General features: G+C 35.3%; 1 protein-coding gene across 1 annotated transcript in view; it reads left to right on the top strand.

Moving 5' to 3' along the window:
* Positions 1-24,461, top strand: part of TRHDE (thyrotropin releasing hormone degrading enzyme) — a 371,390-nt gene that overhangs the window by 281,366 nt on the left and 65,563 nt on the right. Inside the window, exons 10-12 of the mRNA XM_072843285.1 lie at positions 4,932-5,020; positions 12,099-12,229; positions 12,338-12,393. Of these exons, the coding sequence (XP_072699386.1) occupies positions 4,932-5,020; positions 12,099-12,229; positions 12,338-12,393 (276 nt within the window). The remainder of the gene's footprint in view (positions 1-4,931; positions 5,021-12,098; positions 12,230-12,337; positions 12,394-24,461) is intronic.

Here is a 24,461-nt window from a genome sequence, read left to right on the forward strand (position 1 = left end):
CATATTTTCTTACTGTTTTGTGTCTTATTAAAGGCTGAGCCAGAGCTAGATAATAGAACTTAAATCAGTTCATTTCATTTTTTAAAAGGTGCCCTGAGAAAATGTTGGAGGGGGAAGGGACAGATGGGATGAAATTTAAAATTAATAAATAAAAGTGAGGAATTTGGATTAGGTTGGTCATGCTGTCTCCCATTACATTGGCCCATTAGGGCTCTGAGGTCACCCACCAATATTTAGGAGGTGTGAAGCATGAATGGGTTTTGGTTTTTGGTTTTAGTTTTGATCTCTAAGAGGGGTGGATGACAGTGGTTCCCAAGTAGGCTAGCTCCAAGATGGGTTGTAGGTGGAGGGGACTGGGAAATCCATGACTGTTTTCCCGGTGATTAAATTCAGAATGTCATTTGGGAAAGCCTGGTCTTCGATCACTATACACATTGGCCTTCAACAAACTGCCCTTGCAACCCAGCTGTTTCAACTGATGGAACATAATATTTTCCTGCCGCACCATCGGGTGGGCCTGCGTGGGCGCTTCTGTCCCCAGCCTGGCTTCGGCACAGCTGCCAAATATATAATTTTCTATATAGGAACTATGGAGAGAGATAATCCCAGGGAATATTAAAGAAAAAATATTTTAGATTGATGCACGGCTTCCGACCCCCCTCTGGCCCCAGGCTAAGCTGCTCAGGCTCACCCCCGGCCCTGCCAGGAAGGACAGCAAAACGACTCGACTGTGGCAAAGTCAGAGAGATTTAGGCCGTGCCTTTGAGACGATCACTCTGACACAAACATCACTGATGCAGAAAAACATAAAGGACTCGCAAATGACAGAACAAATCTTGAACAAAAATACGCTGTCAGCCTATAACATGCGGCAGGTGGATCAGCGATGAGTCTGACTCTTTGGAGGAACAATCTCTCCCAGGCTCTAGGAGTGTCTGTAACATGAACAGAACTTTGCTTTTGCCAGGGTTGTAAAATCACATGGGTCATTTTGAACCCCGAGAACCTGGCGTATAAAATATTAAGAGTAAGATGATCTATGGAGTCCTTTTGATCTTGAAAATAATTTTCTATTTTGAAATCCTAGTGCTTGCAGTTAAAATTTTAGTCCTCAATTGTACATCACTGCTCAGTGCTTTTCACTCTAATAACAGTGTGGTCCGAGCTCCCGTACCAACCCTATTGGTTCTTTGGACGTAGCCTCCTACACCTTTACTCCCCACTGTAGGAAGGTGTAGGAAGTACTGCATTGATGCAAAAACACTGCATTTGATGAAAAGATTGCATTGATGAAAAAAGAAATCCCATGAAGTGTGCATCTTTTCTGAGCCAGTGTCATTATTCATTCCTTGTCTTGAATTTTGCAAAGGATCCTAGAACGTCATCACTACAACATACCCAGTACGTTTTGAATGTCTGTACTAATTATATTTTTCATCATAATAACTATTATAGCATAGAAAGATCGTTACGTAACTAATAATTGCATAAAGCTAGGTGATATGTAGACGTGAATAAGATATTTGCTAGAATTTAGGTATCCTAGAAGTTCTGAATTTGTGTAGCTTTTCTTTGTGAACTGAATAGATTGCAGTGCTGAGGAGTGTCTCTTCATATACTCATGGAGCTTCCCAGAGTCCTGTCCTATATAGAAAATTATATTATCTCCACAGTCGTATTTTCCTTTTGTTATTGACCTGGTGACAGCAACCTCTATAGAGTTCATGGTGTCTATGTTAATGCTTCACTGATATTGGTACCATTTTTTAAAAAAAGATTTTTCACTCAAGCTGCAATAAATACCTATTATTGTTTACCCTGACATGACTATTAGGAAAAACATTGCTTTATTATAAAAACATGAACAATTGAGAGAGATAATCCCAGGGAATATTAAAGAAAAAATATTTTAGAGGTCTATGGAAATGCATTTTGTGTTTGTTTTGTTTTGTTTTGTTTTGTTTTTCCTGCTTAAAATGAGATGACGAAAATTAAACTTAGGTAGCTGGGACATAATCTAATTTCACAAATTCTTTTTTGTAAGTTTTTTTCAAACATCATCCACTGCAGTCTGAGATTGTTTTTAATAGCACACTATGCTCAACAGTGTTTAGTGACTTCCACCCTTTTAAGTTGTAACCATAAAATAATGTGCTTTCTTTCGATTTTTGAAATTAAATTGGTGGAAAGATCAAATATGTGTTGTTCAGAAGGTTATGCAAAATAACATATAGAGGGGCACCTGGGTGGCTCAGTTGGTTAAGCATATGCCTTTGGCTTAAGTCGTGATCTCAGGGTCCTGGGATCCACCCCACGTTGGGTTCCCTGCTCAGTTGGGAGTCTCTCCCTCTGCCCCTCCCCACTGCTCATGCTCTTTCTCTCCCTCTCTCTTTCTGTCTCAAATAAATAAATAAAATCTTTTTTAAAAAGGAAAGGAGAAAAATAATACATAGGATTAGTCATATAGCAATTCAGAAATGACTACAAATTTTTGATATGCTTGGTAATTTGTAGTTTTCATTTTGTTTTTGTGACAATATATACATGTGCATTGTGTGCATACACACGGACACAGAGAGGGCAAAAACATTCTTAGAAAAAAATATAGAACACTATTTCAAAAGTGTTACAAAATGCCCAAGTGTTTGTATCACATCACCTTATAGTTAACTGGTTGGCATCTGAACGGCCATAGGATTCATGCTGTGACATGTAGGAAGTTTCCGGTAGGGAGGTGGCATTGACTGTTAGCAATATGCACATATTGATATGAACCTCTTTTTCTTGTACTGTAGAGACTTTTGCTAAAACTCAGATATTGAAGCATACCGTAGAAATTTTATTATACCTTCCACTATTTAGGAGAATGCTGTTGAAATAAATGCAAAAGTATATTTATTTATACTGAGGCAAATAATAGTTCACATTTTAGGATCATGCTTTAAAAAGGCACGTTTATCCTTGAGGATTTTTAAACATGGTCAATTTTGTATATTTCTTGACCTTTAACTGATACTTATTTGACTTCACAGTTTAGTTGACCCAACTCAATGTGGAAGATACATACCAAAAAAATCAAGTTCATAAAAGTTAATCTCTGTCTTGCCCATAGACTGATTTGACCCCTTTCATTTTATTTTGGTCTAATCCCATTTGATCCAATTCAACAGCAATTTATGGAATGCCTTCTATTTCTAGGCTTTTTCAAGATCTTAAGTATAAAAATAAAAGCTAATAGTTTATTTTGAGAATCAGATGCACAGTCAAGCATTATAGTCTCTTAACTAATTTTTTCAATCAATCAAAAAAGAGTCATTATTTTTAGAGAACAGCTGTTAAAGAAACATTTATCAATTCTCTTTGTCTTCCTCATAGTAATACCGTTATTAAATATTTACTATATTCGTAGTATTATGTTAGAGCTTGGAGGTATTTGATAAAGAGAGCTTATGTGGGTTATGTTCATTGACTTCTACTTTAAAAACAATACATTTGAAAAAAAATAAAATAAAAACAATACATTTGGCTACTATAGATTATTGATTTCCTGACCAACCATGTGGATCCCACCAGAGTATAGCTTAGTGTCTCTAAGTAGTTGGCATTCAAAAAGGTTTCGCTAAAAACAACAACAACAACAAAAAAGAAACCAAAAAAAAAAAAAAGGTTTCACTGATTAAATACAACATATATTTTTAAAATTTAGAATTTTAAACATACTATTTTAACTTTCCATATTATAGATGGCAATTGGTGTAAAATTATGAATTTCTTTCAATCTTCCACTTATATTTGTTATTATTACTGATTTCTGTTTGTTGTGAATGGGAAACATGAACTGATAAAATAGTCACATTCCATATAACTGATTTAGAGGAGATGCCCTCTCTTCCCATGCCCACAAAACATATTCATTATATCTGTAATTATATAATCCAAGATATTTTTCCTGAAAAACTCTCAATTTTCTGTTTACTTTCCCAATTACAGAACTCACACAGTGTCTCTTCCATAAAATCAAAAATATTTTGCATGTACTAGATATTGTTGGTGATCCCTGCTGTTAATGGTGCGATGATAGGTCAACGTAATCCGACTTCAGGGAAAGAAACAAAATGTAGTCATGGAACTTATTATAAGACCATCCAGCCTATCTCTGGTTGGTCATTTGAGATTAAATTGATACTACACCATGTACAAGTATAAGCTTCCATTTTTATCCTATTAAAAATCAAATTCTAGAAAATGCTTCTCTCAATAGCTGGGACTCAGAACTGATCCCTGAACCTTGGTTGATGATTTCACACATCAGTTTGGAAATTTCATTTCAGAAAACAGAGCAGGAAGTATGTTCCACTCTGTTCTTTGTATTGATCTGGATTTAGGGGCATCTGATTACTTTTGCTTTTCTCTCCTGCTTTGCTGAGTAACATTGGATGTGTCGTATGAACCTTTCTGTAAAATATGACAATATTACTTTTTAGGATAGTTTTGTGAAATGTTAAGGATAATGTTGAAATGTAAATGCATGAAGCCATTGAAATATGTATTAATTTAATATAGAAAAAGTAGAAAGGAGTTATTTTGAAAATTTAATCAATATATGGTGTGGCTCTGATTTATTGAGTTTAGCTACTTTTTATTCCAAATGCAAAATGCAAATTGTCTTTTTTTTTTTTTTTTTTTTGCAAGATAAATTGTTCGGTCGAAAGTCCTCCTTTTGTATTGAAATTAAAACTCTTACAGGCTAAGTCTGATGAGTGGTATTGAAGAAGTGAATTCATCTTCTTGATTTATGCCTTACTTTTGTGACTGGGGAAATTTTTAGTTCCCCTGAAGAGAATAACAGAAATCATACAGAAGGTGCATAGCAAATGTTGTTTATTTATTATAACCATTTTTATTCCTAAAGCTTCTATTTTATTTTGCAGTTACCTGTGGCAGATTCCATTAACTATTGTGGTAGGAAATAGAAGCCATGTGTCTTCAGAAGCAATTATTTGGGTGTCTAACAAATCAGGTAAAATATATATGCTCCCCTCAGGAACTATTTGGTTTCACGTAATTGTTTAGCAACTTAACCTCTGGTTTCAGCTGTTATAAAAATGTGAATAAAGACAAATTAGAAAGAGAATATAGAAGAATGACAATCACCTCTACAAAATTAAGTATAATATGGTAGAGTTTGTACGTAGTCTAATTTTAGCCTGCCTGTATAATTCTGAAGTTTATTTGTGTCATTGATGGTACCGAGAAAATTAAAATTAAAATTAAAAACATTAAAAACAAGGCATTTGTAGTACTAATTTTAGCTTTCTAAAGCTGTATCATTTTATAATCCCAAATGTAATTAAATTATAATCAGAACTCCCAGTAGAACAATATGCCAAATAATGAAACATAGGCCACATTCAATTCCATTTTCCTGCTATCTTCTTTTTGCCAGACTGGCTCTTTAAAGAATGGACGGGGAGATATTCTCCATAAAATTATAATTATAGGGACAGAAGGGAGGGGCCTTGATAGGTCATCAAAGCATCTCCTAAATTAGGGTCAACTCTCAAGGAGCAGAGAAAGATGACATTCTATTCTGTTTCTAAGTGTCTTCTGATAAGATAGTGACCTATTCAATGCACGGTCAGAATGCTATTTCTTGAATTCAATCTAAATCCTTCATGCTAGATGTGAGACAGGTCTCTTTAATTTCTGTTTTCCATTGAACTGGAGAAAAAGCCAAGTATCATCTTTTATGTAATGTTTTATTTAGATTAAGATGGTCGAGTATGTCCACATTTTGTTTTTCTTCTTACTTCTGTTCTGCTAATTAATCTTGTCATTTCATAACCACCGTAAGCAGCCACTGATAACTTTCTGCAATAAATGAGGCATAAATAAATAAATAACATTGTTTCTGCCCCTTAGTCTTGCTATCATAAAGGAGATGTGAGTGCTCAAGATACATGTATACAAGAAGAAGTTCTCATGGCAAAAATCTAATCTGCTTACCAGAAATATGAAAGCTTGTGTTTTCAGTTGAATTTTTATTCAGATTTTCATGTTATTGTATTTTTAACACATAATCACATATTATGAAAATGTGCTTTTATTTATATACACATGTATAAAAAATTCATAAGTAATGTGGTGATGAATTGAAATGCTTCTCTTAAAATTTATTGGTGTTTCTCCTTTTAAAATTACTTATTATAATCTATTATTTTCATTTCTTAGAGTTAGCATTTATTTATTTTTTTTAAATTTTTTTTTAAATTTATTTATGATAGTCACAGAGAGAGAGAGAAAGAGAGAGGCAGAGACACAGGCAGAGGGAGAAGCAGGCTCCATGCACCGGGAGCCTGTTGTGGGATTTGATCCCGGGTCTCCAGGATCGCGCCCTGGGCCAAAGGCAGGCGCCAAACCGCTGCGCCACCCAGGGATCCCAACATTTATACCATGATTCTGAATTCACACTTACTGTATTATTTGGGTGGGTTTTTTTTTTTTTTACTACTTTTTTACTTTCATATCGTTGTTTTGTTTATCTACATAATTTGTTATGAAATGATGAGTGAAAACAGTGAGTCATTAACATAATGACCTATTAGATCCTCCATAGGATTGCTAGGAACATGAAATAGAACAGTTTTCAGAAACCAAGCAAAAAACAATTCTCGTTCAAAGGGACAATGGAAATGGGACAGTGCAAAGGTACTGATCAAAAGTCAGGATTAGGCCAAAATGTCACTTTTAGAGGGTGTAGGGATTCAAGGCAAGTCTGATTCTTCTTGGATACTTTCCCTACATCCATTTCCTCCAACTCCCTAGTATTTGCATGCTGTTACTCATGGTACCCTCTTGTTTCATACTGAGTACCCAGAGTAGCTTCCCAACTTTTCTTGACCAATAACCACAGGTGTATTTGAGAGGTTGTTTCCATTTGTAGTCTCTCATTATTAATCAGGAATAATAACAACGTGATAGTTCAAAGCATACATTTGCCTAAAATGTCACCTGTATTAATACACATGTCCTACACACTACATCATGTGTGCAGTGCGTAGCTCTGGGAAATGATATTTCCATTGACTCTGATATTGATGGCACACTTCCTAACACCAAAGTCTTGCAACCTACAGTGAGCCAGTTTCCATTAAATCAGAGCAGAGTCTTCTGGTTGATGAAACATTGTCCCAGTTGAAGTGTTGATGCTTTTGTGGGGAATTCCCATACCAAGTAAATGTTTCTTGAAAACTTCATAAATACATAAATCTGGAAGAAGCTTCCAAGAGGGACCTAAAAGAAAGGCAACCATTCTGTTTTCCCTGTTCAATCTCATTCTGTCTTTAGTTTTGTCTTAAAGTCCTTCATTCTGATGGCAAGTAAAAAACTGACACAGGATACAGACAAGGGGGATAAAAGACTGTTAACTCTTGTCTTCTTTTATGTGTTATTACTTTTCTCTCTCTTTTTTCAAAATACAGTTAACTAGAGACACCTGGGTGGTTCGGTTGGTTAAGCATTTGACTCTTGGTTTCAGCTCAGGTCATGATTTCAGGGTTGTGAGATTGAGCCCCGTGTTGGACTCTGAGCTCAGCAGGGAGTCTGCTAGAGATTTTCTCCCTCTGCTCCTCCCTCCTCTCTAAAAATAAATAAATAATAATAAAAATATAGTTAGCTAATAACAATAATAATTTTTTTCCATAAAAACATTAAGAAAATATTCTGGCCAATTCTTATCAACCTTATATTTTAAAAGTCTACCTTTTAGTTATAACAATAAGATCAATGTCTTTATAATTTTTCATTGTCATGAATATAGATTTGATCTTACCAGGTATTAAGGCACAGTCATGGTGAATAATATAAGGTATAAATTTGATTTGAATCATCATTTACTCTTGACACTTCAATTTTTAAACCCTTTAGATAAATATCTAATTAATTCCAAGTTAAGGCATAGTTCATTTTACCCTAAAATAGTCTTTAACCGATTTTTAAATTACTGAAAGCAGGTAAAAGGATTTATCTCTTTTGTTTTTACTACTGAAATACTGAGAATGCAGATGTTTACAAAATATAGCAGCTTGTGTGTGGACTATTAATTAATGTGTAAAGGAAGGCAATGAATATTAAATGTCAGGAAGGAAAATATTCAAAATAAAGGAAATTGATGCTGAAATTACAAGTAAACATTAAAAATAGTGTGATGATACAGGCCTTGCACCAAGCAGTGGTTTATATAAGACTCGCAAGCCTTTAGAATGAATTATTTTTATCCATATTTTACAAATGAGGAAGTTAAGGCTTGAGAAATAACTTGCCCAAATTGTCTTAGGGACTTGGTTTTCTTTTCTAAACTTATTCCCTCTAAACCACAAATACACACACACACACACACACAAGATTTTAAAGCTTTGGTAGATTGCTTTGCCAATGTGCCAATTACTCAACTTGTTGCCATTGTAACCCACACATGGTTCCTTAGGGTTCCATAAAGTCTTTTCTAATCTGATCCTCACCAAGTCCAGTGAGAGAACCAATATGTGTTATTATAGCTGAGTTCTTTTTACATTGCCACCCTCGTTAGTTTGGTTGACTTTTTGTTTTAAATTCTGATTTTTCTGCAACCAGCCAATACCAAGTAGGAAGACTTAATCTGCCTTTTTTTTTATTCTTGAAGTATAGAATATAAAAACAAAATATTTTAAAATTCCAACTAGTCTGTGCCTTAATATAATCTAAATTTTGTGCCATTTTGGATACATTCTAAATATCTTTTTAAACTAACATTCAAGATATAACTTCCATACTTTTTTATTTTGGTACTCATCACATACCATCCCTCATTAGGCCATTGGAAAAGATCTCTTTAAAATTCATTGCTTGCCGTTAGTTAATTTGAAGAACATTTTAAAGATATAATTAACTAGAATGAAAAAGACATTTAAAAATCTATTACAAAATCTTTCAGGGAATCATTTCTCCAAAGATTTCATTTATATCAAAGGCATAAATATATTCATGAACAGTACTAGCCTTCAGGTTTTAGTTATCAATTAAATAATAACATACTTAAAAACAATAGATGCCTGCCTTTTTAATTCTTATCAGATGACAGAGAAGGTATAGGAATTGTTTTCCTATTTTAATCTGTCTCTCTTCTACCTGTAAGTTGAATTCAATAAGTTTTTAATTTTTTATAGTTTCAAGTTTTTATTTGAATTCCAATTAGTTAACATACGGTGTAATATTAGTTTCAGGAGTAGAATTTAGCGATTCATCACTTACACATAACACCTAGTGCTCATCACAGTAAGTGCCCTCCTTAACACCCAACACCCAGTTAGAGCCAAGTGTATCACGTGAGGTTAAAATGTGCCAGCTCCCTAAAATGTGAACAAGAAATGACTTTAAAAATTATATCTAATATCATAGGATTCCATTGACTATTTCAGAATTGTAAAAACCTAAGTCATGTATTCATATATTAATCTCGATTCTTGATTAATGTAATTTCTTCAAAAAAATAACCACTTTTTAGATAAAAGTGATCAAATTTATTCTTAACCCAAGCGAATTGAGTATACATATTGCCAAACTGAGCGCCTAACCCAAGTGAATTTAATCACAATTTAAATACGTGTTGTTATAAAAATCTTAGTATTCTTCAAGATAGAGTTAGGATTACTCAAGAGAAACAGTATCCTCAATATTTTAATCTTAATTTTTTTCCCACTGAATTTGGACATGATTCATTAAAATCCCTCTTCATAAGCTTTAGTTTTTTAAAATGTCATATTTTTGGGGATCCCTGGGTGGCTCAGTGGTTTGGCGCCTGCCTTTGGCCCAGGGCGTGACCCCAGGGTCCCGGGATCAAGTTCCCTGTTGGGCTCCCGGCATGGAGCCTGCTTCTCCCTCTGCCTGTGTCTCTGCCTCTCTCTCTATCATGAATAAATAAGTAAATAAATCTTTAAAAAAATAAAATGTCATATTTTTGTTGATTTTGTTTGTATATCTACAAAAAGGGGGGGGGCATTCCAATGCTTCAAAGCAATTGTGGTGATAATTACATTAAAGTTTTGAAAAATATACAAAAACAAAGTACCAGAAAGTTGGGAAACTTAGTGTTCTAGAGCAGTATCTGGTATATTTATTTTTTTAAGTAGCATAGATGAAGCTGGGTAAAATTTCAAACTGAGGAAAACAGTTTCTTCTTCCATTGAGTCACAGAATTGGAAGAGACCTTAAATGCTATTGCTTGACCCTTGGGTCAAATGAGTGGCCTAAGTTCAAACATTTAAGTCTAGGAGAACTGGAACAAAAATCTGTCTTCTTCCCGTTCTAATTCTTATTTCCAATGCTATGTCCCTCCTTTTCAAATCAATATAAAAATGTGAGAAATAACTACTGTATCACAATAAAAATGCTATCCCATCTTGTACCAATAAAGTAAAATACAGTAAAAAGGACACTGGAGTCAGGAGACCGGAGACAGACCATTTCCAGATTTCTTGGACAATTTGATTAACCTGTCTGAGCCTCATTGTTTTTTTTTTTTCATATTTATTTATTTGACAGAGAGAGAGGGGGTGGAGAGAGAGAGAGAGCACAAGCAGGGGAGTGGCAGGCAGAGGGAGAGGGAGAAGTAGGCCCATGCTGAGCAGGGAGCCCGATATGGGGCTCAATCCCAGGACCCCAGATCACGACCTGAGCCTAAGGCAGACACTTCACTGGCTTATCCCCCCAGGCATCCCTGAGCTCATTTCTTTATCTGTTCCAATAGATACTATTTATAAAAGAGGCCAAAGGCTGACGTGCTATTGGGAACATTAAAGATTGCATTTTTCAAAAAAAAAAAAAAAAAAAAAGAGTACATTTTTCAGCATACATTTTTGGTTTTACTGTACATTTATGAAAATTGGCAAAATGTAACATGCATGAGATTAAGGAGCCCACCCCATTCCAGACCTGAGCAATTAATAGTCATTAATGTTCACCCAGTGACTTTTATGGTCACGCCCCCTTCCTGTGTGTGGCTTCCACTTGAGATTTGAGATGCAGTGTTTCAAAAAGAAAACCTGTCTCATAGCCTCATGTGCAGAAACCTTGATAATAAAGTGAGAATTGGAGAGTGTGTGTCTCACTCAGAACTGACGCAGATGGGTTCTGTGTTGTATTTTCTGGTTTCGTGTCATTGTGGAAATTAGGTAGACTGCGGTGTGTGTGTATGTAAAATATGAATTTTAAATAAACTTAACACATTTTGTAACTCCAATGAACCATGCATCCTGAGGACATCCACAAAATGATTAGAATTGTAAGCTGTGGTTCTGTAAAGTCAACAGAGGCCGACATTAAGGTGAATGGAGTTCTCTGTACCGCATTTGAAGGAGTTAAATATATGTTATAAGATTGCTTTTACTGGCTTCCTTTAATTGAATTAGCTGGGGAATATAATCAAGTTACCATTTTCCAAAGTGATTCCAATAAACAGAATTTATTATCTTCGTTCTAATTATATGTAGAAATATTAGAATCTTAAACAAATGAGTTTCCTTTTTCCAACATTATTGATGATGCTGGAAAGTCTGTTATTTATTAGTACTTCCCAAAAAGCACAAGAGAAAAGGCAAGAAACAATAGTGACTTTAAAATAAATGAGCCTTATTGTTTTAATCACTTTCTTACTGAATAAAATAAGTAGAATGTGCACCTAAAACCTTTTCTCGTATTCTAGCCCCATACTCAAGTACAATCTAACTAGAAGCCACATGAATACAGGAGATTTCTTGGTGACATTCATCTTGAGAAGAACGTTGTGTATGGGTAATGGGGTTTTTAATCAAGAACAAAAAATGTTAATTGTAAGAAAACAATTAATCGAGGTAACAATGAGTCACCAACTAAAGGTTTTCTAATGAGTTCTAGATATAATGGTGAATTGATGAAAGAGTAGATTTCAATTAGGTATTTGTGATGGAGTTAGTTCTCTTTTAATTATTGGTACTGTAGTATTTGTTCTTTAGAAAATATACTTCATATCATTTTAACCCATAAATCTTAAAATCTGTTTTACCCCCCCAAAATGCTGTTTTCAGAACACCACAGGATAACTTTGGACAAAGGAAGCTGGTTGCTGGGGAACATCAATCAAACTGGCTATTTTAGAGTCAACTATGATTTAAGGAATTGGAGATTATTAATTGATCAATTAATCAGGAACCATCAGGTAAACTGGATTTACTCATCGAAGATCTGTTTCGATATGTGAACACCTGCCATTTTAATCCTAAAGGATTCCTTTTTTTTTTTTCTTTTTTCCTTGTTGATCTCATAGGTTCTCTCTGTCAGTAACAGAGCGGGTTTGATCGATGATGCCTTCAGCCTAGCCAGGTATGTTTTCCAGTGGATCTTCACAAGATAACTGATGTCCATAAGGCTTCCTCTATTAAGCTAAATACCGCATGTTTTGAATAAGAATGCTTTTAAAAATAATTTCTATTTCACTTTTTTTGTATTTGGATATGAATTATAATCAGTGTCCCAAACTCTTGATCGATAGTAGCCATAGGGTATTTCTGAGTCAGGAGAAGCTTGATCAATTTTGACTGTAAGTTCAATTTAACACTGGAGATTAATAATCCCTTCCCAATTTCATTAATGAACTCTACAAAATGACCATTGTGCCATATTTAATTTTTGATGGAAAATACCTTCAAGCAACAGCAATTTTTTTCCTAACGTATACTCGTATATCTTTTTTTAATGTTTTTTGAATGTGATTCATTATGAGAAGCCTGTGCTGCAAGACAGAAATAAATATTCCACAGAGTAAAGCTGTTCTGGACAAAATGTGTATCAATCTTATAGCAGAAGCTTTTAGTTGTATTTGCTAGAGTAATATTTACATTATTTTCATCATTAGACTTATAATGTTAAAATGAGTTATTCCTTTGAATAGTCACTAAACAATTATTTCTTTAAAATAATGTTGATTATAAACCCAAGGTATTTACTCAATGTTGTGATTAAACAGTATAATAAACTCAGTCCTTTTAGCATTTTGAATTGTTTCACATCCAAATGCAGTTTTAATTTTAATAATCTGATAGTATTGGGCAAAGATTTAGAAATAATAGTGCTGGAGGAAGGCCCACCGAGATAGCAATGTCCAAGGTAATGATAAAGATGTAGCTTTGACTCTACAGTAAGACATAAAGACTGAGTATTCCGTAGGAGAGGAAGATTATTTTGACATAGAAGTTTAAAAAGTACAGAAAGCCAATAAGACAGTATACTTAACGTAACATTGGATTGAAAGAGAAGCAGGAAAAAAGGAGAGAATTATGTTGAGAACACCACTAAGAAAGGTTTGGGAACTAGAAGAAACCGCATACGACCAGTTACTTAAACACTCATGAGGGTGCAGACACTGTTCTAACTGTTGTACATGTCGTGATTTGTTTAATTCTCACGACAACCTTATAAGGTGTACAGATAGGTATTATTATTATTTCCATTTTACAGGTAAGAAAACAGGCTCAGGGAGGTCACAGATAAGTATCTTACCTAAGGGTACGATTGCAGCTAGTCATTGACAGGAGCAGAGCTTTGGTCCAGGTAGTCTGGCTACAGACTTTGTCAATAAACCCTATACCAGCTTTTTGTCTTGTTTATTTTACAGAATGCTGAAATACAGGGCTCTTCAAACTTGTTTGATATAAAATACATTTTCCTTTGTTTAAGCATTTATTTTTAAACACTAACAAGCTTTTTGGACATCTATTCAAAGTCAGGAAGTCAGGTTTGGGGTTTTTTGTTTTTGTTTTTTTGGGTTTTTTTTTTTTTGGTTGTTATATTTTAATAGTTTCTGGAGACAATCTAGGTTAAGCAAGAGCAAAGTGCCATTGTTTGCCTTTAAGGGGGGGAGGGGGTATTCTCTACACATTTTCTTTTTTAATTTTGCACTTTCTTTATATAATAGTTTGCATTTTGGTTATTTGCTACCTTGGATACTTTCAGGAAGAATGAATTAAATATTCAGGGTGAGTGAGTCAGGTATAAGATCTGAAGTTTTCAGCTGTGAAAACAGGAAAAATATATAACATTTTAACTTGACTGTGGAAAATGACGCTTACATGTTTCTAATTTGTATGTGTTTCCATCTTTGTGATAAGATGCTTTAATAAATCTCTTAAATATTGAAAAAAAAAGAGCCCAATGCTATTAACTCTTTTGTTATAAGAGATCCTATTACTGCTGTATATAATACATACATATAAATATCATATATTTATTGTATATATATTCATGTGAACTACTGTTTAAAATCCCTTCAGTCTTTCCATATTGCCTGGCTCTATAGTTATACATATCATATATATAATATTATAATATATGTAATAAATAATATATGTATCAGCAATAGTAAAAATATAAAAAAATATATATATATGTATTCATGTGAATTCTTATGGGTTTGCAAAGATGGTAAGAAAGCATATGAGTAGTAATGTCCTAAAGTCGGAGGGCAGATGAAAATTGAAAGGAAGGGGGTCTTTGATTCATCTGCATTAAATTAATTTTTAATGGAATATTTTATTTAATTCTGGTGGATGAATTTCTTTTTTTTAAATTAAATTCCTAGTTGACTAAAATAGAACACTGCTTTCAATTTCAGTTTTGGAAGCCTTCAGTGTTTGAAGTAAATAATTTCGTTGTCATTTGTACAAACTCACCAGGAAAATATGCAAATCTCACTGAATGTATATTAAAATTTGTTTTACTGATAATGAGATAATTGTCCGATTAGTATGCAAGTGAATGAACACAGAATCAGATTTAGACAGCCAAATGCCCGGCACTTCCTTGGCGTTGACGGTTCTCGTAGGTCACGGTTTCCTAGTAAATGCTTCATAGTTTTGCTACCAATCTGTATCAACCTTCTTTCAGTTTCTGAAGCATGGCATGCTCTTTTGGGCTTCTTTAAAGATGACAAGAGGAAGAAAAGCAAATATTTATTAAAACATATGTTATAGGTACTATGCTGAGGCTTTTATGAATGGCCTTGTGCAGTTTTCTCAGTAAACCCTTGGAATGGAGGTGGTTACTCTAGTCATGTTATAGCTGAGACATAGAGGTTAAGAGGAGCTAAGTCATTTAGCTAAAGGTTGCACAGCTTTAAAGTGAGGGGCAGGGGTGAGATTCAACAGCAAACATGGCCCAGCAGAGCCCATGACCTCAGGTCAGAGTGGCTTTGCCCATTATGTGAAATTCCTTCCCACTCCCAACCCCTCTTACCTGTGGGAATATTAGTAGCCACACAAAAAAAAAAAAAAAAAAAAAAAAAAAAAAAGATTCACATACATTCCGGTGCCTAAAATCTGTCTTCTCTAGTAAGAATAGGTAACATCCTGTGGATCTGTATTATAGCAGCTCAGTCCCTTTCCGAGCCCCTGATGATGTTTAGGGCTTTGTCTCATCCTTGTGTTACTACTGCCTAACTTAGTCTTTAGCACAAGACTGTGCTGGTATATATATCTGTCGCATGCTTTGGTAAGTAATTATTGATTATTCAAACTATAAGCTTTCATGCCTACTATTCTTTTGTGCAATTAAGTCAACATATTCTTAGGTACTCTTTTTATAGTTGTTTTTAAATACATAAAAACCACATGCGTGCATTCTCATTGTATAAGATTAAAAAAAGAGCAATACATACTCTTTCATACTTTCTCATCATGTTTATTCTCCTCACAGATAAAATTATTATTTGGTGTGCATAAATCCAGCCATTTTTTCTTTACATTTCCATATAGTTTTATATATTTATATTTATATTTATATATTTATATATATACTTTACATTTCCCTATAGTGTGTATACATACACACATATATATATGAACAGAACTGCATTCTGTTCTTGACTGATTTCTACAAGTTAGTCTGGGGAGCTTTATTCCATTGTTTCTAATCGTCCACTATTACAATTAAGACTACCATGAGTAGCCTTGAATAGTCTTTTGATGTATATACGTGCATTTTTAAATGATTCTTTTTTTTTTAAAGATTTTATTTATTTATTCATGATAGTCACAGAGAGAGAGAGAGAGAGAGAGAGAGAGAGAGAGAGGCAGAGACACAGGCAGAGGGAGAAGCGGGCTCCATGCAGGGAGCCCGATGTGGGATTCGATCCCGGGTCTCCAGGATCGCGCCCTGGGCCAAAGGCAGGCGCCAAACCGCTGCGCCACCCAGGGATCCCAGTATATGTGCATTTTTATAGGATAGATACCTGCAAGTGGAATTTGGGGTTCACAAAGTATAAAATTTTTTGATAAAGAATAAAGATTACAAATTGTATTCCAAAAACTTTACCATTTTAGCCTCCCATAACCATGTATGAAAGTGTCCATCCCCTCAAAACCCTCCATGATGATGAGTCACATACATCTTTTAAGTTTTTGACAGTCCAATAGCATATATAAGTTGCTACAGTACTAGTTCAATTTGCTTGTTCATCTTTTCATACACATTTGCTATTTGTATTTTTTCTTTTGTGAAGTATTAACTGATTAAAAAAAGAAAGATTAAAAATCTAACAGAAAATGGGCAAAATATTTTTCCTACTATATTTTCCTGTATATTTTGGACATATTGGGATATTAATTCACTTTGTAGCACACTTTTAACAGAATTTTCTCTTACACTATGTCAATTTTTTTCCTTTGTGATGCTTTTCATCATTCAATTTATATGTTTAGTTTTTCCTTTTATAACTTCCTTGTTCTCTGATTCTATCTCACTTAGAAGGACTTCTCTATCTGAAGATTTTGAAAATGTTACTTTTAAAATTTTAAATTTTTTTTATTGGAGTTCAATTTGCCAACATATAGCATAACACCGGTGCTCATCCCGCCAACTGCCCCCTTCAGTGCCCGTCACCCAGCCACTCCAATCCCCTGCCCACCTCCCCCTCTACCACCCCTAGTTCATTTCTCAGAGTTAGGTGTCTCTCATGGTTTGTCTCCCTCACTGATATTTTCACTCATTTTCTCTCCTTTCCCTTTATTCCCTTTCACTAATTTTTATATTCCCCAAATGAATGAGACCATATGTTTGTCCTTCTCCGATTGACTTATTTCACTCAGCATAATACCCTCCAGTTTCATTCATGTTGAAGCAAATGGTGGGTATTTGTCGTTTCTAATGGCTGAGGAATATTCCATTGTATACATAGACCACAGCTTCTTTATCCATCATCTTTCGATGGACACCGAGGCTCCTTCCACAGTTTGGCTATTGTGGACATTGCTGCTAGAAACATCGGGGTGCAGGTGTCCCGGCGTTTTACTCCGTCTGTATCTTTGGGGTAAATTCCCAGCAGTAATGTTGCATTTTTTTATTTTCAAATTTTATTTATTTATTTTTTAAAGATTTGTTTATTTATTTTGCTTGAATGAGAGTGAGAGAGTGAGAAAAAGAGAAAGAGAGAAAGAGCAAACATAGAGCGAGAGAGAGAAGCAGACTCCCCACTGAGCAGGAAGGCAGGACTCAGTGGCAGGACTGAGGGCAGGACTAGTAGGATTCAGCCCCACGACCCTGAGATCATGACTGGAGCTGAAATCAAGAGTCAGATGCTCAACTGACTGAGCCACCCAGGTGCACCTCACACTAATACATTTTTAACTAATTATTTCCATCTTATTTAAAAGGGGTTCCTTATTCATATATTTCAAATGATATCTTCATCTTCATGCAAAGTTTAGGAAATTGATTTGATTCTGTTTATTGGTTTTTTGTTCTCTTCTGAGTTTCTGAGCTTCTATCATATTGTTCTAGTTTATTTAGCTTGCAGTTGCAAAAGTTTTCTTTTGTTCTTGTTCAAAATCTTACATATCTTCATTTCAATATGAATTTTAGAATCATTTTGACATTTACCATTTAAAAATCCTGCTGTAGTTATGACTACAGTGGATATGCATTGGATTTATAAATCAATTTTTAAAGAATATACATCTTTCAAATGTAAGCTTTCAATATTAAGATTTACTACTTCTCTCCATTTATTCAGGTCTCTAAGTCAAACTTTATGATTTTATGTACACGGGTTCTTCATTTTTTATGGTATGTGCTTCTATAGGAAATGGCACTGCTTCTGCACATATGTATTCTGATTGTCATTATTTATAAGGAACCAATTGACTGCTTGCAAATGTCATTGTGTTATGACTCAAACTTTGAAATTAGTAGTGAAAATGCCTAGATTTTTGTTGTTGATGGATGTTCATGCTTGATTTTGGTTTTTGTTTTGATAAATCATTACTAGATTGCGTGAAATAAAATGAACAAGATGCATTCCTTGTCTTCAATGAATTCACAAACTAGCAGGGATGATACACAGTAGATAATTAATTATATTCAGCATATAAGTGCTATGAATAAAATATTATGGAAGCATTAGGAAGAAAAGAATTAATGAGGCTTAGGAAGATTATAGAGGACATCATATGGGAAATAATATTAGAAGATTAAGTTTACTATGTTTTTTATTTATTTAAAAATAAATAATTTATTTTTTAAATTTAATTTTTAAAATTTATTTATTGTTTATTACTAAGTTTACTATGAAAATCCATTTAAAGTTTAAAAGTAGGAGAATGAGGGTAGAAAAAGTGTAAACTAGAGGATGGACTTCTGTGGGAAGCTGATGGTCATGACTCTTGTTAGAACATGAGTAGAGCAAGGATTGAGGAAGAGTGGAATTGGCAGCTAAAGAAAGTAGAACTCTTACTTGAAGGCGTTTGTTAGCTTAATATGTGAGAGAAACTGAAAATTTAGAAGATTTGCAATAGAAAGTATAATAACCACTGGATTTGAATATTTAAAGCTATTAATATGCTCTGAGCACAATTTTAAGCTATAAAAGGGTATGTCACTGAGTCATGAATTTGTGTATTTTCTTTGAAAATATTCAAAATACATGAAAATTATTTGGAAACTTTGTTCATCATCATCATCATCATCATCTTTGCCCTGGGCAGTTACTGCCCTGATTTATTAATTTTGACCATTTTCCTAGAAAATTCAATATGGATAACATATGTCAATTTGTTGCATTATTAATACCATTAACTTTTTTTTTAGCCTGCATAACATATTTTAAAATTTTCTGTTATGGGCTATTCAATTAAGGATCCAATCACTTAAAAAATCTTTAACAAGGGCACATTATTACAACTTAGTTCACAAACTTTGTTAAGTAATAAAATAGTTATTTCATTTAAAATATTAGGGTTTGGGCAGCCCCAGTGGCTCAGCGGTTTAGCACCGCCTTCAGCCCAGGGCCTGATCCTAGAGACCCGGGATCGAGTCCCACGTCAGGCTCCCTGCATGCATGGAGCCTGCTTCTCCCTCTGCCTATGTCTCTGCCTTTCTCTCTCTCTCTCTCTTTCTGTGTGTCTCTTGTGAATAAATAAATAAATAATCTTTAAAAAAATAAAAATAAAATATTAGGGTTATATCCACAACAACCATAAGGGCCTATATCGGGAGATTATGGATGTCACAACCAGAAGTCCTTTAAGTATTGGCAGACAGTCACGGATAGTGCAGAGTATGTGTTTGATGCATATACAAATTAAAAAAATAATAATGCATACATTTTTATCTATTTGCTTCAGAGTTTATAAACCTAAGATATGTTAGGAAAACTGGAAGTTCAGTTCATGAACCAGTGAAAATATAACAGCTAATGAAGAAGCAAGTTATGAGACCATCCAAAATCTACTCTTACGTGTTGTTTTCTTTCATTTCCGAGCACTACTTTCAGGACTAGTGACAACATTGTTGAAATCACCTTCATGGTGTTTACAAGGCGAATGGTAGTAATCTACTCCTTTGGAGTAATCTACTTCTTCTATCATGGTTTTATTAGAAGCTCTTCTATGTGTGGGGTATATGCACGTATGTATCCACATCAATGTATTTGTACACACACACTCATTGGAATGAAGATTAGCCATCGGAAAGGATGGACTCTTGCCATTTGCAGTGACATGGATGGGACCAGAGGCTAGTATGTTGAGTGAAATAAGTCAGAAAGAAAGAGACAAACACCATATGATTTCACCCCTATGGGCAACTTAAGAAACCAAACAGATGATCATAGGGGAAGGGAAGGAAAAATAAAATAAGATTAAAAACAGAGAGGGAGGCAAACCATAAGAGACTTTAAACTACAGGGAACAAACCAAGGGTTGCTGGAGGGGAGAGCGTACTGGGAAATGGGCATTAAAGGAGGGCATGTGTTGTGATGAGCGCTGGGTGTTGTACACAGGTGATGAATCTAAATTCTACCCCTGAAACTAATAATGCAATATATTTTAACTACCTTGAATTCAAATAGAATCTTTAAAAAAAGAGACGGTCTTCTGTGTTTTCTAGATTGCTCTCCTGCACGTTGTTTAAAGTTACTCTTGCAAAACGTGTGTTGATCTTCCTCAGTCAATGCAGAAAATAGCATGATGGGCCTAGAGAGCAATTCCATCTTGATGGGGCTGGATGAAGAGCAGCTTTTCATACTTTGATGGCTGGTTGTTCAAAATGTATGTGCTGGGCTTTCATAGATGAAATTGAGAATGAATGACTTAGACATTTTTTGTGAGAAATAGGTGGCGGCTGGACTTTTTGTCCCGATTTCCCACCGTGTTACGGAGATAACAGGGCTACTTCATTTCCGCTGAACCTTTCTATACAAAACCTGGTTAAGGACCTGGATTCTTCTGATACTGTCTTCTGCTTCATAAAATTCTGATTTTTAGTTTCAGAATTCTTTATTCAATTCCTACCCTTTTCCTTCTTAACAGTACTGTAGAATCTCAGCATCCACGTTTTTCTTTCTTGTGTTTTATAATGAAACCCTAAGAGTTATTAATAATAATAGAATACTGATTAAAGTGTACTTTATATTGTACTCACTGAGCAAGGAGAGAAGGATGATTCTTTAGTTGTTTGCATTAGGCTCATTTGGGAGAAGTATCCATGGATGATTATATTCTTATTCATCTTCTGTTAAGCCACTAGAATGTGTGTGCAAGAGGATTACAATTAAATATTTATGCAATCCTGAAAGTGATAAAATTGTTTATTGCAAAATAAGATTTATTGTTGGCTCTATGCTTCCAATCTTTTGCCATTGACCAAAAGCTATTAAAATTAGCTTATAGTTATCCTCTCAGCCTTTCTAACCAGTGCAGATCTTTCCACACTATGAGGAGTGACTCACAATGGAGCTTCATGGCTATCCCTGCAAAATCACAACATTCTTCACATCTCTGAGGCTGAGGATCCTAATTATCTATTTGTCATCATCAGCTAATGCTTCTCTTGAGATACACACACAAAAAAATCACCGCGGAACCCTCTCATTTTGCACCTTTCTGCATGCAACTATTTTAAAACTCATATCCAAAAGACGTCTAAATTAGTCTTGGTTTATGCAACACTTTGCCACTGATAAGTGTTAAAAAATACTTTAGGAGCATTTTCAGGACATTTTACTATAATGAGTTCAGTGTCTTCTGCTTCTTTTCTATGCTAATCCAGTAAAAACCTGAAGTATATTCCTGAATTTTTAAGCTAGGCTGTTCCTGTTGGCCTACCTTGGTTTGCTGAAGCCCAGAGTAAGGTAACACGTTCCATTGACCCATATTTTAGAAATCAGTTGAGGGTGGAGTCACAAATGTCATCCTTGGGATAAGGACTTGAGGGGAGCTACCACTGAGAAGCCCGATCCTCCTGAAGAGTTAGGGGGAAGGCCTGTGGCTCTCGAGGAGGTAAACTTCCTTGGAGACTTAAGTTGTACTGCATTAAACAAAGGCAGATTTGTAACCTTCCGCTTTCAAATTTACATTCCACCTCTGTAGGTAAAAATGTTTTGATTTTAGTGCCTCATGCCTGAGAGTGTTGAGTAGAAGACGGGAGATATTTTGACATCATTCTGTGGGTTTGCTCCATTTTCATGGCAACCAGCCTGCACTCTCGAGTTAAAAAAGTGTGGGTGATATCTGTAGGTTATGTGGATTTGCCATTCTTTTTAAAGAATAGTCTCAATTTCTAAAAGCAAGTACAAATTTGTTTGAATATCTATATATCTATATCTATATCTATTGATATATATATCTTTATCTTTATATATAGTATCTCACATGTTAAAAAATAATTTTTACAATTCACACTGTAGTTAGTATTGTCTGGTCATATTTAATACCCTTTGTAATTCCTTTCTTTCCCCAAGAATTTTGAAACCCAAGCCTGAGATTTCATAAGCATTTTCTCTAGGCTCTGTGACCTTTCTAAGAATTCACAAATAATATACTTATGCAGAGGTCCCTCCAAAATGTCCATTTATACTACCAATTTTCCACGAATAGATACTTGTAAGGCCTACTTTTGACATGAAGGCCTGAATATTCTTCTGATCTGGGATACCTGAACTGAGATAGTTTTATCTTAGTGTTTTTCCTTTCATGAATTTGACTTATCCCTTCCATAGCTTGCTGGAAATCTTTTTTTTTTTTTTTTTTTTTAATTTGAAAGAGAGTGTGTGCACATGAGAGAGAGCACGAGTGGGGAGAGGCAGAGGGAGAGAGAGAAGCAGACTCCCCGCAGAGCAGGGAGCCCAATGTGAGGCTCCATCCCAGGACCCCCGGGATCATGACCTGAGCCAGAGGCAGAGGCTCAACCACCTGAGCCCCCCAGGTGCTCACATATTCATGCACAGAGTTCCCTTGAGCATGCTCAGAAAGGCCACCCGCATCGTAATCACCTGAATTATTTTATTAAAAATCGCCTATTTGCTGGACTGCCTGGGGATCTGCATTCTATGAAGCACTTCTTGTGATTCCAACACACACAACCATGTGCAAACCACCGCTCTTGAGTCCCAGAGGGCATTTATGGAACCAGGTTAGGTAGCTGAGGCTGAGAGGTCTTAGAGCAGGGCATCCTACACAGCATTGGAAGCATGGTTTTTCTCTGGATCCCAAAGTCAAGAGCTGGCCATTCAGAAGTCGGGATACCAGGGAATCAAATACAAGGATTCAAAAACATTTTTCCCCCTTACTATTAAATATGCTACTGTTTCAGATATTGCATCTGACAGCTGTAAACAAAACTCATAATTTGGGTGTCGCTCATAACCTGGGTGTCTCCGAAATCCTCCCAAGCCTGGAAAAGTCCTAGAAGGTTCTTATGTAATTAGGAGATACCTGTATGTTCAAATGCGTCTGCTGCCACATATCAATCATGCAAATGTATATTGATCTGCAAAGTATCTAGTAGTCTTCCCTGGCCAAAGGCGGGAAGTTTGGTGGAATTTTCTCGCAGATTAATCTGGCGTCTACACCTGGAGTAATCTGCAAATCTATTGATAATGTAGGTAGGCAGGAACAATCGAGCTCTCTGAAGCAAGTGTTAATGGAGACAAAAAGGGTGACGTTAGGTTTTATGGTTGCTCCGTGATGTTCTTGGAGGGAATCAGAAACCAAGAAAGATGAAGAAAAGAAAAGAAAAATAAAAAAGTTCCTTCAGCAACGCGTATGTGATAAGAAAGAAGAGGATGCAAATTTTGAGGTAGACTCCGTTTGAAAAAAAAAAAAAAAAACAAAAAACTAAATGAATCCTCTGGCGTTTGGCTTGTTAATGTAAAGGCCTAATTTTCACGAAAAGCTACATATACTCTGGTTCCCCAAAAGCTTCCTTTCACTTTTATCATGATAAATTATAAAGGACTGTAGGAATATAAGCATTAATACTGGTTTTACGTTGGAGTAATTACTTATTGAATAAAGTTATTTGATGATATTTTCTCACTGTAGAACAGGGATCCAAAGGGGCCTTTCTGACAGTCCTCTTTCTCAGCAAACATGCCAATCAGCCCAGGATAAAGGAAGAGCTGCTCCTCTGTTTCTCCCAAAACTCAAAAACCTGTTTCTGACTTCAACAGTGATTTACCTAAATGCCAATGCTACCTTGATATAGAAACTGGGATAAACATAATGGAAAATAGGCATTTTTCAGTGGTTTCCACTTGCCGTGACAATACAGAGGGTTCCATTTTTATATTTGAGGAGGCAGCGATTTGGGGAAGAGGCAAAAGGGAAGGAAACTTAGTTCTAACGTTTTGTGCAACGAAGGCGAGTGATTAATTCAAATTAACACACGCTCTTGCTTAGGAGGCGAATCTTGAAGCCTTTGGGAGGTGATTTGAAAGACACGAGGTTCTCCCTTAATTGCACGCGATTTGAACTCCTGTGCGTGGGATGCTTCAAATGCCCTTAGGTGGAGTGGAGTAGCAGTGAAGAGGCCTCCACTCTGCTGGATGTAAAAAAACATCAGATTAGGAATACCTGGCTCGTCCCAAGTGTGCCAAAGGCTTCTTCAATGTTAAAGATGTGAAC

This window comes from Canis lupus, chromosome 11 (genome assembly GCF_048164855.1).
Source record: "Canis lupus baileyi chromosome 11, mCanLup2.hap1, whole genome shotgun sequence".
Taxonomy (NCBI): domain Eukaryota; kingdom Metazoa; phylum Chordata; class Mammalia; order Carnivora; family Canidae; genus Canis; species Canis lupus.